Raw genomic sequence first — 15,070 nt, forward strand, 5'->3', positions numbered from 1 at the left:
AATTGTTCGTTGTGCTGTTCGTGATTTCTTTTAATTGCAAATAATTATCGATTCATCTCAAAATCCGTGTTCCTTTGTTTGTTATACATATAGGTGTCAGTCTTGCCTCACTGATAGTATTCTTACCTCGAAGTCAGAAGCTCATAGGATCAAGTGCCACTCCAGAGACTTAAACACATATCTAGGCTAATACTTCAGTGCAGTACTGAGAGGGTCCTGCATCCTGCATTGTCGCAGGCACCATCTTTCAGATGAGACATTAGTCGCAGGCTCCACCTGCTCTCTTGGCATGACATAAAAGATCTCATAGCAGTATTCAAAGAAGAGCAGGTGAGTTCTTTCGGTATTCTGGACAATGATCATTCCTCAATCAACACCACTAAAACAGCTTTTTTTAAATTGCTGTTCGTGGGGCTTTGCTGTGCTCAAATTGGCTGCAGCATTTCCCAACATTACAAAGGTACTTCAATAACTGTGAAGCATTTTGGGATATCTTGACCATATGAAAGGTGCTAGATAAATGCAACTTGTTCTCTCACGGATTCTACATCTAAGTTGGCCCCTGATGAATGAGATCTAGAGCAAGGCAAATTCAATGGACAATATGGAATCATGAAGATATTTAACAGTACAAGCTTGCAACTTAAGTCTCCAACCAAATATTGAGACTCTCAGACCTGCACATTTGTTTCTCACTCACCTACTGCCATTGTACCTTGAAATAACACCTTACAAAACCAATTTTAAAGCTAGCACTTAAGCTCACATCTGAAGCCTTGCCAGTGACACCCATATCCGGAGAATGAATATAATTTTTTAAATTGCTAAACAGTGTTCAAACACAAAGTAGTACAGTCCCTTGTAAATTTATATTAGTAGCTCACACCTCTGGACTTCAAAGATTTTATATTACTAGTGGATTCATGGTGAAAGGGAGGATGGAATCATAGAATTTTATAGCACAGAAGGCGGCCATTCAACCCATTCGAGCCTGTGGAGAGTGGGCCAGATTTTGCTGCAGCAGGGCAACTGACAGCATCTTTCACCTCAAAACATTTTTGCCTACAAAGTTGCTGAAAGTGTAAGTTGATAATGGTTCAGAGGGCAACAAGGCACCTGGGACCTGAATGAACAGGTACCTCCTTAACCAATGAAATTTAAGGATTAGAAAATTAATACAGGAAGGACTGAGAAGGAGGGTGAATTAAAGTGGGTGAATTCAATGTCAAATCAACTACGAAGGAGAAATAAAGAGAGGGAAAGAAAGTTTGAATTAGGAAAGAGAGAGAGAAAAGGCAAAAAGGAAAAAGCAAGACTTTAAAAAAAAATTAACATTTTAAAAATTGCCCCAAGAAGTTCAAAACCTGAAGAAATGAGACTCCAGGATTGCAATAGTAAATTTTCAGTGCCAGAGACATTGACTGACAGAAATTAACAATTATCACATTGATCAAAGGGTACTCACACTTCTAATCACTAGCCCTAAATATCTGAAGCAGGTTTAGCTCATATCTACTGCACAGATACAGCAACTACATGACATTCAATACAGGTCAACGATGAGGCAGACAGTAAGATGCTGTTTTCGTGAAGCTAACTATCAGTGCATCGTGGACTGGAACCTTTTGATATTCGCATTTAACTGCACATCTGCCCCTCTCCTGAAGTTGCTGCAGCACTCATGCATAAGTAACGAGAATGGCATTACCCTCACCATTATTATGACAGCAAATCTGGCCCATTGTGTTTTAATGGCAGGATGTTATTCTATCTAATATACAATATTATTACATAATACAACTGATCTGTGCAGTCAATGGTGGAGAAAATTACAAAAATAAAATCACACGCAAATGAAAGAGGAACTGCTGATCTGGGAGGAACTCGCAGGAGGTGGAGGGACTCAAGGTTGGTTTGTGGGAGACAGTAGATACAAAAACCAGATCAGGGAGGGAATGAGCAAGCTGGAGTCTGTGACTTGGAAGCACCCAGTGCAGCTGGGTCTTCTGTGCATGGCAGGAGTAGGAGCAGAGGGGAAGACAGTGTCAACAGGTGAAGGTACAGAAGGCTCGAGTATGGGGTCCATCATGATTCTCTGCTGGCAGTGCTTGGAAGCACATGAGAGTGCTGAGGTTTGCTCCTATGTTCCAAATTGCTATTGTACATATTTGATAGCTTTACATCTACCTCCTCACGCATTTTCAGGAAGAACAGCAAAAGGGTGGGGGTGCATATTAGAAATCAAAGTCAGAGGAACAGTGAGTTTGCAGGGGGCGAAGAGTTGGAGGAGTTTGCAGAGATAGGAAAACATGGGTTTTGGATAAGCTAAAGTTTAGAGGAAGGGGGCCCAGCCAGGATTAGAAGGGGACTTGGCAGCAGATGGGCTGAGCAATGGGACAGAGGCAGGTAATGCTATGGCGAAGTAGATTAATCTTTGTGATGGAGGGGACTGGAGTCGGAAGTTCAGTTTGGGGTCAAATAGAATGCAAACAGTCTGGTTCAGCCTAAAACAATGGTCAGGAACAGGCGATGGAACTGATGGGGGGGGGGGGGGGAGTCAGAGACAATGGGCTGGATTTTACATTGGGCAGATGGGAGCTGACCACCAACGTAACATTTGGTGGTGAACCGGTTTCTGCCTAGCCTGGGGATCCATCCCATATTTTAAGGGTCCCCAGGCTTTAACTGTTCCGAGGTGGGACTTCCACCCGCGTGAGGGAGGAGGTCCCACCTCATTGGGCTGCTGACCAATCTTCGGGCCAGCAGCTCTTAGTCCCAGCAGCGCCACCGTGAGCGGTGGCCACTGCTGGGACTGCAGCCCAGCCAAGGTCATGGAGCCAGGACTGCAGGTAAGTATGAGGTGCCTCGCCGGGGGTAATCGGTCGTGTCCCGGCAAGACAAGGGTGGTCGTTTGCGGGGGGGGGTGGGGGGAAGGGGAGTGTTTTGGGTCCTGGGGGTGGTTAGGGAAGCCCCTGTGCCCGATTGTCAGGGTCCCACCCCAGGGCACTGAGAGGCAACCAGCTTTCACCGGGCAGCATTTCCCGGCTCCAGGACACCCGCTTGTCACAGGTAAAATCCCCATGGAGGCGGGCGAAGGCCCTTAAGTGGCCGTTAATTGGCAACTTAAGGGCCTTGACTGGCCTGGGGCGGACGTCCCGCTTTCCGGCCCCTTCCCCCCCGCCCTATGTAAAGTGGGGCGGATGCGGGTCGGGAAGGCCACCCGGAGCCTCCCACTCCATTTTACACCACCAACACCACCACCACCACCCCCCCCTCCAACCAGCTCGCTGGGGTGGCGTAAACTTCCAGCCAATGGCTTTGCTCTTCCCGATGTTAAACTGCAGCAAATCTGGGTTCATCCAAGACTTGGTGTTGGACAAGCAGTCTGACACAGGGGCAGTGGAAGCATCAAGAGAAGTGATGGAGAGGTAGAACCAGGTGTCGTCAGCGTGCATGTAGCTGTGGACATTGTCGACTGAGGCCAGGACAGGTGTAGCTGAAAGGAAAATATTTAAAACAGTATTTTTTGCTACACTTTACATAAAATATATAATTTGAAACAGTATTTTTAAGAAGTATAAAGTTAATACTGCAGTAATAGAGTTACTGCTAACATCTGATAGGCTTTGTTTGTGTACTAAGATGAACTAACCGATTATTTTTCCTAAGTGACTACCCCTGGGACTGTGGTGATCAAAGGGCTCAGGCAGGAAATCTGAGCATATATAACTGACTGCCAACAGCATTTCAGAATTTTTGTAAACTTGGGCAGCAAATGCTGGCCTGCATTTTTTCTCCCTCTGTAATCAATATCCACCAACTGCCTTTCTGCCCTCATACAAAATAATCTCCATCATCTTGGAGCACGCCATTTCTTTGAAAGCCGGCAAAAATTACCAGAAGGTTTCCAGTAGGATGCAAAGCTCCTGGGCTCGTCCAAGGGCAAAGACAGGAATCAGCACCTATTAAAATGAAGGCTTGTCAAAATGCATTCGTCACAACATTTTACCTTTAGTTAAAAATACTAAACAATCATTTTCAACAGATAGCATTACATTCATTCATGTTTTATTCACTGGGCTTCCCTGGTTGCCTAAAGATATCGTCGGGTGTAGCACTTAACACAGGCTGGAGGGAGAAGTTGAGACCTTCTGGTCTGTATCATACCAGCAAACTAGAAAATCAGAGACACTGCCACTAAAAATCATAGCCAAATCAGAATATGGTATGTTACCATGTTTTGCCTTATGAATGTTGAAACAGTTATGTACTTTCATTTTTAATATAATTATTTATGTGCTTCTATTAAGTTTGAATTATTGCTAAGATCTCTATATGCAAAATTAAAAAGTTCTCAATATACAAGGAAATATGCCAGAGTTGGCTACATTAAAATTTATTAGAAAGAAGTCAAAAGCAAAAGCCAGGCTGGGGGAAAATAAAAGAGTCAGAAGCCCCTTTGCATACCAGCTTCGCTGTGGTAGCACTCTCACTGATCACATTTGTTAAACTGACACCAGTGCAGTGCTCACCTCCCTCTTCCCAACCAGCTCATCTTTTCTCAAGTCTCCCATACTCCTCTGCCTCTTTCCCTCACCTTCCACTCTCTTTCCCCTCCCTGCCTTGGTCCAACTGTCCCCCTACTTAACTTGGCTTTCAATCCCTGGGTACAAGGCCACAGGAGCACGACTGGTAATATATTAAAAACTTTACATGGACACGCACTTCCTATCAACAATAAATTACATTCATAATGGAAATTGCAGCATCACTACAGGAGGCTGCATTCAGCACATGACAAGCTTGCATAGGCAGTATCCATTTTTAATGTGGACACAGGTAGTTATAATAGATGCATATATAAAAAAAATAACAATGTGTAACTTTAAATTGGGGAATGAACCACATTAGCACACCCTGCTCCAAATACCTCTGTCCCACCCTGTGCGCTAACCCTGCTTCATCAGAAGACTACACTTAGTCTTGAGTATCTGTGAGCAAATCCATGGGGGATTAACTAACATAGGTTAAACTTTAAACGTTTTCATTTTGTCTTTTCTCACTATTCCCCCTTCGTCTGTCCTGACATTAACGCTGGGTCCCTGGATACTGGTTGCTCTCTTGTACTCAACAGGCCCTACATCATAGTGGCGTCTGCAGATTATTAGACTGCTGATTTACATCCCAGCTGAACCGCCCCTATCCAGCAGTGGCCACTTGATCCAGGGGCACGGAGGCCAGATATTGCATTAAGGCTGTGATCAGTAAGCTCAACGCAGACCAGGAATTTAGCCTGGAGACTACAGTAAGGCTCAGGTACTCAGTGTAGTCTTAATCAGGTGAGCCATCAGCAGAGCTTATATGAATGTTAAAAAAATTCTGAAAGAATAATATGTGGAGTATTCAGGAAACACACTTATTATTCGTCTATTACAGAGCACAATATTTATGTCAATACCTTTCCACCCCTCTCTACTGCATCATGTACTTTCTTCAGAAAGTCTCTTTCTCGGCAACGCTTTGAGTCTCGGATTGTAGTAGCATACGTAGATTCCGAGATAAATAAATCAGGACGACACTTGTCAATCCAAGCAGCTCTAAAACAAGGAAAGGCAAGCCAGGGTTTGACAAATTGCTTTCTTTCAATTATTCAAATCATAGAATCATTGAGCATTACAGCACAGAAACAGGCCATTTGGCCCATCAATTCTGGACTGGTGTTCTTTTCTATATGAGCCACAGTCCAGCATTGAATCTTACAATACAGAAGGAGGCCATTCAGCCCATCATGCCCATGCCAGCTCTTTGAAAGAGTGATCCAATTTGTCCCACTTCCCTACTTTTTCTCCATAGCGCTGCAATCTCACCTTCCTGTTCACTCCCCATATACTTTAATATTCTTCTTTTTCAAGAAACTATTTTTTCACTTCAAATAGTTTCTGTTTGCATATATGCCCCAAAAAATCATTTTTCTTCCATACAGTAAGACGTATTATACTTGTGAGATGAATTCAGTAAGATATTTTCTAAATATCAACAAAACACAAGTGAGATATCAAAGCCTTTGGAATTACCTGAAACATTTTCATTACTTAATTAATTGAAAATGAAAATGCAACTCAAATTAGGATGAGGAAAAGCACTCTCTCTCTGGATAGCTGTCTTGTTAAACTAAAAATGAAACAACTGATAAACATATTTAACTTCATCTGGAATAACTCAGAAAGCCACTCAGACATCGTTTACACCATGAGAAAATAAACCCTTCCAGATGTGAGCCAGCCTGCCACTCAGACTGATAGAACCTGATGTATGTGGGGAAAGTATAAACATGCTTCGACAGTGCCATCGCTCTGAAACCAATAGAGTGGTCATTCTGGAGCTTACGAGAATCACACAAGAAGCTGTGCCAACTACAGGACAGCAGTCATGCAAGGCCTGCTATTTCTTCTCCACCTCTCCATATCCATCTGCAAGGTTGTGAAACAGATGATAGTTTAAACTGTGTAATTTCATGAGTTGGAGGGTATGTGGGTTTCAGATCCAGCCAATGAATCTTGATCCAAATCAAAAGTAATAGTGTGCCACATTAAGAGGGGCCGACTGGCTTGAAGACAAGTAATCTGTGAGATGCATATGAAACAAACCAACCTGTTGAGAAATTACAAAATTCTTTATGTAAGTGAACTGCCAAACTATCTTGTGCACCCTTTATAACACAGAACTGCTTTAAACAGAAATCTATCTCATTTACGTTGAAGGGTGGATTGTATAAAACCTATGACAACTGTGCACACGCAATCTTGGGCACGCATCATTTGAAAAGTTACTTCCGGCCACAGACTGGAGGAAGTCTATAACTGGTCTTATGGGCAGGCTGAGTCCTCAGTATTTGTGACTGGGAAGGAAGACTGGCTAGGCCAGAAGCATGCTTTTAGATTTAATGCTGATGGCTCTGGTGAAGGAGCAAAGCACAATCTCTTCAGGGGATTCTCTGGTGCTCCAGCAGCAGTAGCACCAACTCGCTTGCATTCAGCATTGCTGTAAAATTTCAACCAGCTACCAATGGCAGTACAGCAAAAGGGAATCAAGATCCATATACTGAAGGCTGCATTTGCTGACAACGCAACCACTAAGTGGCGCTGTACTGACACATGCGCAAATGCAACCTGTTCCACTTAAACGTCACAGTCTGCGACGTTAAGGCAGGACTAAAGATGGCGCTGCTCAAATAATCACAGAATGGCAAAGTAAACCTATGGCAGCACGCAATGGAAATCGAAAGTCCAGCACTTCAGACAGTGCTGCACAATTCTAATTGTTTTCAGTGCCATTCCTCTCTGGCCGCTCGCTCCCTGCCTCCTTCCCGCACCGCGCCACCCTAAGAAGCAAGGCGATGTAGGAGTACGTGGCAGAGAGGAGGGAAGCGGCGCCACCTCGAGCTAGTGTCCGGAGGGATGGGGGAAGAGAGCTGGTGGCGGGGAGAGAGCGGCGGAGTAGGCAATGGAGCGGAGCAGCCGGAGAGAGCGGGGGGGGGGCAGCAGAGCTGACCAGGCGCTTTGCACGAAGATGGACACGTCACGTGATGATGTAGTCGGCGCATGCGCTAACCAGTCCTGGCAATCGGAATGCCACGCACGCGCAGAGAGCAGGAGCCCGTCTGCGCATGTGCGCATCTTGGCGCAGCCTGATGACGTCAGCAGCCGGCTGCATTGTCAGGAATCACTTTGTATACTGAATGTAGGCTTATGTACCCTTGCAAAGAAATGTGCTAGTGAGACACCTTGTGACCACCTGTGGTATTACAAACATCATCATAAACATTTTCAAGAAAATAAAATGTAGACTGAAGGGATATGGAATTTCTTTAATGCCATAAGCGGAAAGTCTTGCCAAATTTTACAGCGATTATATCAGCTGCTATTTATGCAGAAATTTTCTGCCCAACTCATTAGCATATATCAGAGCATAAAAGCCACTATAAACAAGCAGAAATCAGCATAATCTGGGCCCAAATAAAGTCCTGAACCTATAGCATTTTCATTCTTTGTCCCTCTTCACGTATGAATATTAAAGTTTGAAGCTATAAAACTATCAATTCTGTAAATTAGGAACAGCATGCTTAAATAATGCAATCGTCGAAGCTTTCCAATTTTTACTGTTAGTCAGTCTGATGTCATAAATATGCATTTAAAGCTCCAGAAGATAGAGTGCAAGTCTCAGTGTGGAGAAATTTTAAAAATGCTTTCAAAATTGCCACAGTTGGAGGCTTTGACTCAGTGTCCATTGCTGCCAATGCTCAGTAATCTGAGCAGAAAACGATAGATGTGGGAATTCAGCATTCAACCCTTTCACGGAAAAAGCAAAACTACTTGCACAGGATGGTGGCTCGAGAGGTTGCAATCAGAGGGTGGAGACTGGGTAGAAATAAATTCGGGAGCCTCAAAGAATCAAAGGCAGATTTGTAGCCCTATGTTATATCCATTACTCAACATTGAGGAGAAGTAGCAATGCTGTAACACACAGGACCGTTCGCCGGCAAATTGTAACTGAAGCAAATAAGCTTTGAAGCACAGAATGAGACACAATGCATAAACTCACCCTAAATGTCGATCTGGTGTCATGTTGTAATCACCCTGCAGATTTTTAAACCAAAATAAATGCAATCAGAGAGGGAAAAAAAAACAAAAGCCAACTTGTAAGAAAACTCAAGCAGATGGTTATGTTTTGTTGGTGAGGTTTGTCTCAGTGTCCTTCTAATTTAAATAAATTGAAGACCCAGTCTGTGCTTTGATATACATTCAGTGAGGCACTACAAATGACCTCAGCACTTCCTGGGCTAGGCTTCAGCAATGATCTTCTCTCCAGCATAAGGTCACAAGTGGGGATATTTACTGATGATTGCACAGTGCTCAGCTCCATTTGCAACTTCTCAGATACTGAAGCAGTCCTTATCTCATGCAGCAAGACCTGGACAACATTCAGGCTTGGGCTGATAAGTGGCAAGTAACTTTCCTGCCACACAAGTGCCAGGCAATCACCATCTCCAACTAGACAGAATGTAACCATCTCCCATTGACATTCAACAGCATTATTATCTCTGAACCCTCCCCCCCCCCCCCATCATTAACATCCTGGGAGTTAGCACTGACCAAAACTTAACTAGGGGCTACAAGATCAGAGGCTGGGGAATTCTCTGGCAAGTAACTCACGTCCTGACTCCCCAAAGCCATCTACAAGGAGTATGATGGAATACTCTTCACTTGCCTGGACGAGTGCAGCTCCAACAACACGCAAGAAGCTCGACACCATCTAGGACAAAGCTGTCTGCTTGAATGGCATCCCATCCACCACCTTCAACATTCACTCCCTCCACGACCGGTGCATAGTGGCAGCAGTATGTACCATCTACAAGATGCACTGCAGCAACTCATCACACCTCCTTCGACAGCACCTTCCAAACCCATGATCTCTAGAACCTAGAAGGACAAGGGCAGCAGACGCATGGGAACACCATCACCTGCAAGTTCCCCTCCAAGCCACACACCATCCTGACTTGGAACTATATCACTGTTCCTTCACTGTCGCTGGGTCAAAAAGCTGGAACTCCCTCCCTAACCCTACTGTGGGTGTACCTACACCACATGGACTGCAGCAGTTCAAAGGGGCTCACCACCACATTCTCAAGGGCAGTTAGGGATGGATAATAAATGCTGGCCTTGCCAGCCAAGCTCACATCCCATGAATGAATAAAGAAAAGGCTGGCAGGAATAGCTACCCTAAGTTCCATCCCTGATTACTATCCATTGACTTCTGTTGGAAAGTGTGAATGTGTGAATTCTGGGTGAGGATACGACAGGACTTGGTTGTGATTCAATAGCCTACCAGCACTCATAGTATAAGCTTGCACATGAACGGTACTGCAGGCCACCTAATACCAGTAAACCCCAAGTCCAGCATCAGTCAACAGTTTCAGTAAAGGTGAAAGTAAATGAAAACTAACAGGACAAAAGAGGCTGTGATATGTAATCATTCACTATGTTGCATATCACAGCATGTGGACATCTCTCAGTGTACCTGGCACTACGATTCCCACCGTACATTGGACAAATAGTTCAATGCAATGACAGACATTATAGCACTTCAATGATGATTACTATCCAAGATGGCATGGTCAATAAAAATCAAATTTCAATCAAAATAGTTAGCCTTGAAGCAATTGCTTGGCATCACACACTTGTAGTAATAAATGAATAGTATAGTGGCCGAGGTTCATTCATACTCACAGTATATACCACTGATTCGGAGCCCACCCGTATGTGAACCATGGCTGCACCTAGCACATGTCCAGCATAATATGCTTTAATTTCGAGTTCATCATCAACCTAGACCATTACAAAATACAAATTAGTATCTTTCAAATGCAGACAATTCTAGTAACCCTGTTTATGATGTAGGACCTGGGTATGCTGGCAGGCAGAAAAGAAAGGAAGGTCAGTGAATCAGTCCTTACTTGGATCAAGAGGCAGCAGAGTAGAAAAACCTATTATGGCTAACATTAAAACAAAAATCCTATTTAAGGTACTGGAAGCGCGGACACCACAGTCAGATTGGTGTGTTATCTATGTATCCTGCGTATCTGTTCCTCTAGTACAAGTTAATATTTCTTACTTTTTAAACAAAGGATTGTAACCAACACACTGCTTACCTGTACTGTTTGATGCAGATGAACAGCTACCACTTTCTTCATGCAGTCCTTTATCATCTGAGAAGTAAAGAAGTTTGTCTCTCCTTTCTTATCAACTGTAATCTTCCTATAATCTTCTAAAAGGATTGGACAAATGGCTTTTGTAGGGTGGGTCATGTATATAGGACCATCGTAGCCAATCATTTCACTCATGTAAGGAAGGGCACCGCAGTGGTCCAAGTGAAAATGACTGATAAGAACAAAAATTGTATAGTTAAACACTACAAGGGCACGTTTTAAGGCATATCAGAAAATTCAGGATTAATTTAGTAAAAAGCGTGATCAAGGCTGGGACATGAACAGTTCATCTATCATCTACATCCCTGAAGAATCCCTTTCGGATTCATCTAGTCTCTTCATTCCATAAACTCTAACTGAAGAATGATTTTACAGGCCACAAGAAGCAAGCAGATTCTGTACAGAACTGAAGAAAATCCATCACAGCACACTCAAATAATCCTCACATTTTGAAAATAATAGTGAAACCAATTTGAAATCGTTTGGGACTAAAATGGTTATTTGTGATAGCAAAATATTGCAGATGCTGGAAAATGGAAATAAAAACAGAAAATGCTGGAAACACTCAACTGACCCAGCAGCAAATAAAACTCTAAACAGCACTACAACCAGAAGCCAGGTCTCTTCTATACCTCTATCTAAACTCCAATAGCACCACAGGTTGTAACCTATTAGAGCAATATTTACCTGATGATGACACAGTCGAGAAATTCTGTCAGTCTTCCATTTTGAGTTATGTAAGAGAAATCAGGAAAGCGTCTCTGGAATAATAATAAGAAGCGATAAATCACAAACTACTGAACAGAGCTATATAGACCGAGTGTGTTCTGGTTCAACTCCCAGTCTGCCCCCAGAAACAACAACTGGGAAGTTTACGGCCAGAAAGGAGGCCACTTGGACCATCATGACTGTGCTAGCACTTTACTAATTTCACTGTCCTAGTCTGTCCTACATCTTCCTCTGCTTCGAAGGTTCATCCAAGCTTCTGTTAAAAGATGCAATGCTGTCTTCCAGCTTCTTGTGGAAATACGTTCCATGCTCCAACAACCTTCTGGATGAAGACATTTCCTTTGACCTCTCTGCTCATTCAACAACTACAGTCGAGAAATTCTGTTAGTATTCCATTTTGAGTTACATAAAAGAAATCAGGAAAGGTTCTCTGCAATAAGAAGCAATAAATCACAAACTACTGTACAGACCATACAGACCAAGGAAGTTCTGGATCAACTCCCAGTCTGCACCATTACAGCAGCTGGGGAATAACAACTGGCCTTAAGTGCCCCTGTTTGACTAGGATTCCTTCTCATCATCAATTTCCAGGGACTCCTGTTGGAGATGCACGTGTGCGGATGGGTGAAAGGAAGGATCCAGCTTGGCTAAGATGTTCTGTAAAGTCAAATATTCCAGGCTCGCACTCTCAGAATGGCAACTTGGACAAGGTACCAGCGGCTGTAAAATTGTACCCTTAGGATGAGTCAGCAGCATCATGGAAGGTGACAATGCTGAAACTGAAACATCTTTTTAAAAATGAAGACGGTACAAAAATACAATGAATCGTGCGGAGACCGAGGTGTCACAGGATTTCATAATCCTCATAAAAATGACATAGCAGTTTGAGAGAAATCTTTTCTAAAATTAAATTCTAAAAGGAAAAGGCAATGTTTTCCTATTAAGTAACATTTCACATACTGGTTGATTGCTGATCAATAGCACCTTCCCTGGTAATAGACATAATGTACAGGGAAACTTGAAATAAAAAACACATATAGAAATTCATCTGAAATAAACTGCTCCCTGATGGTTCCGCTGCTTAAATCAGTGAGAAACTGAGCCAAAAAGATCAAAAAAGGGAACAGATCCAATCTCCATTCTGTACAGTTAGCTGAGCACAGCAAGCGCAGCAGTGGCGGGGGCGGTGGTAGAAGATCTAATAATTAGTATTACCATCCTGACAGAGAGGGGCAAGATATAACCACCATCCCTGTATCTAATCGTTATCCAGAAACATGCGTTGGAAGTGCAAGTGGGTGAATGTCGAGTGAAGGCGGGAATCAAGCTTGGCTGTTGCTGTCCCTCATGATTTAATACCCTCCCTACAATCATTAGTGTTGACCTAGGTGCTCTCAGCAGGTGATCTATATTATAGGAAATCCAGGCATGGTCCGTGCATCATTTTCCAACCATTTGTTTAAATGCACCACATGTGCTGAACTTCAGTGGCGCGACACTCCACCGGAAGCACAAACTCAAAGTCAACCCATAATCTGAGGTCATAGGAGTACCAGAGGACAACTGGCACCTGGAACCTAGCAAGCAGAGGTGACTGAGAAAAGACAAAAAGAGAAAAGAAAATTACTCCAAGGGTTGTGTGCTTTTGTAAATACATTAGAAAAAAGCTTCCTAACTACTGTCCCATCTGCGACAGGGGAAAAACAGAATATGTTTGGTGTAGTAAGCAGTCCTTTTACTGAATTACTGCAATTTCTAATTCTACTTTGTGATGCAGCCTTGACTCAGAGTTCAGCCACAACATGGCAAATATAGTCTGTAAGTAAAGTGCTCAATTTAAGTCCTAATCCTGAAGTCTGCACTTCTGAGTTGTAGTTACAGCATTAACTACTGCAACACATACATAACTATCATTTCACTGCCATCTTCAATTCCACTGATTGGTGGTAATTTCATGAAAACTTCAGGGATATAACTTCCATTTGTCACACTAACTGTACATACTAAAGGGACACATTTCAGCAAGGTCAAAATGTATTGAGTTGAGATTAAGAACTTTACTGAATTTTAGAAATAAAAGCTATTTAGAAAAGTGTTTGGCTCAGTAGCTTCCCTGACATGTTTATCATCTGAATAGCTGAAGGATACCAGGATGGCCCCAGGTTTGATCCTCAGTCTAAGCTAAGATCCCGACTGTAAGATTATGAGAAACAGGAGTAGGCCATTCAGCTCCACCATTCAATAAGATCATGGTTGATCTGATTGTGGCCTTAACTCCACTTTCCTGCCGGCCCCCCATAACCCTCGACTCCCTTGCAGATCAACAATCTGCCTAACTCAGCCTTGAATAAATTCAATGACCCAGCCTCAACTGCTCTCTGGGGAAGAGAATTCCAAATATTAACGATCCTCTGAGAAGGAATTCCTCCTCATCTCCATCTTAAAATGGAGACCCCCTATTTTGAAACTGTGCCCCCTAGTTCTAGATTCCCCCATGAGGGGAAACATCCTCTCAGCATCTACCCTGTCAAGCCCCCTCAGACTCTTATATGATTCAACAAGATCACCTCTCATTCTTCTAAACTCCTATGAGTATCGGCCCAACCTCCTCAACCTTTCCTCATAAGACAACCCCTTCAACCCAGGAATCAGCCTAGTGAACATTCCCTGAACTGCTTCCAATGCAAGTATTTCTCTCCTTAAGTAAGGAGACCAAAACTTTATGCAGTACTCTACGTGCGGTCTCACCAATGCCCTCGCAAGACTTCCCTACTTTTATATTCCATTCCCCTTGCACTAACTGCCAACATTCCATTTGCCTTCCTACTCACTTGCTGTACTTGCATGCTAACATTTTGTGATTCACGTACAAGGACACCCAGATCCTTCTATAGTGCAGCATTTTGCAGTCTCTCTCCATTTAAATAATATTCTGCTTTTCTATCCTTCCTGCAAAAGTGGACAAACTCATATTTTCCCACCTCATGCTCCATCTACCAAATGTTTTCCCACTCGCTTAACCTATCTATATCTTTCTGCAGACACCTTGTGTCCTCCTCACAACTTGCATTCCTACCTAGCTTTGTACCATCCACAAATTTGGCTACAGTGCACTCAGTCCATTCATCCAAGTCATTAATACAGATTGTAAATAGTTGAGGCCCCAGCACTGATTGCTGCGGCACTCCACTAGTTACAGTTTGCCAACCTGAAAATGCCCCATTTATCCTGACTCTCTGCTTCCTGTTAGTTAGCCAATCCTCTATCCATGCTAATATATTACCCTCAGCACCATCAGCTCTTATCTTGTGTAGTAACCTTTTACGTGACACCTTATCAAATGCCTTTTGGAAATCCAAATACACTACATCTACTGGTTCCCCTTTATCCACCCTGCTTGTTACATCCTCAAAGAACTCTAATAAATTTGTCAAGCATAATTTCCCTTTCATAAAACCATGTTGACCCTGCCTGTTTGCATTATGATTTTCTAAATATCCTGCTACTACTTCCTTAACAATGGATTCTAGCATTTTCCCAATGACAGATGTTAGGCTAATTGGCCTATAGTTTCCT

General features: G+C 43.1%; 1 protein-coding gene across 2 annotated transcripts in view; it reads right to left on the reverse strand.

The window, feature by feature from the left end:
• Positions 1–15,070, reverse strand: part of ints11 (integrator complex subunit 11) — a 34,085-nt gene that overhangs the window by 15,779 nt on the left and 3,236 nt on the right. For both annotated transcript variants that reach the window (XM_068017302.1, XM_068017301.1), the window contains 6 exons: positions 11,453–11,526; positions 10,709–10,937; positions 10,287–10,385; positions 8,602–8,636; positions 5,459–5,597; positions 3,898–3,962 (listed from right to left, as the gene is read on the reverse strand). In XM_068017302.1, coding sequence (XP_067873403.1) covers positions 3,898–3,962; positions 5,459–5,597; positions 8,602–8,636; positions 10,287–10,385; positions 10,709–10,937; positions 11,453–11,526 — 641 coding nt within the window. The remainder of the gene's footprint in view (positions 1–3,897; positions 3,963–5,458; positions 5,598–8,601; positions 8,637–10,286; positions 10,386–10,708; positions 10,938–11,452; positions 11,527–15,070) is intronic.

This window comes from Heterodontus francisci, chromosome 37, assembly GCF_036365525.1.
Source record: "Heterodontus francisci isolate sHetFra1 chromosome 37, sHetFra1.hap1, whole genome shotgun sequence".
In the NCBI taxonomy this organism is placed as follows: Eukaryota; Metazoa; Chordata; class Chondrichthyes; order Heterodontiformes; family Heterodontidae; genus Heterodontus; species Heterodontus francisci.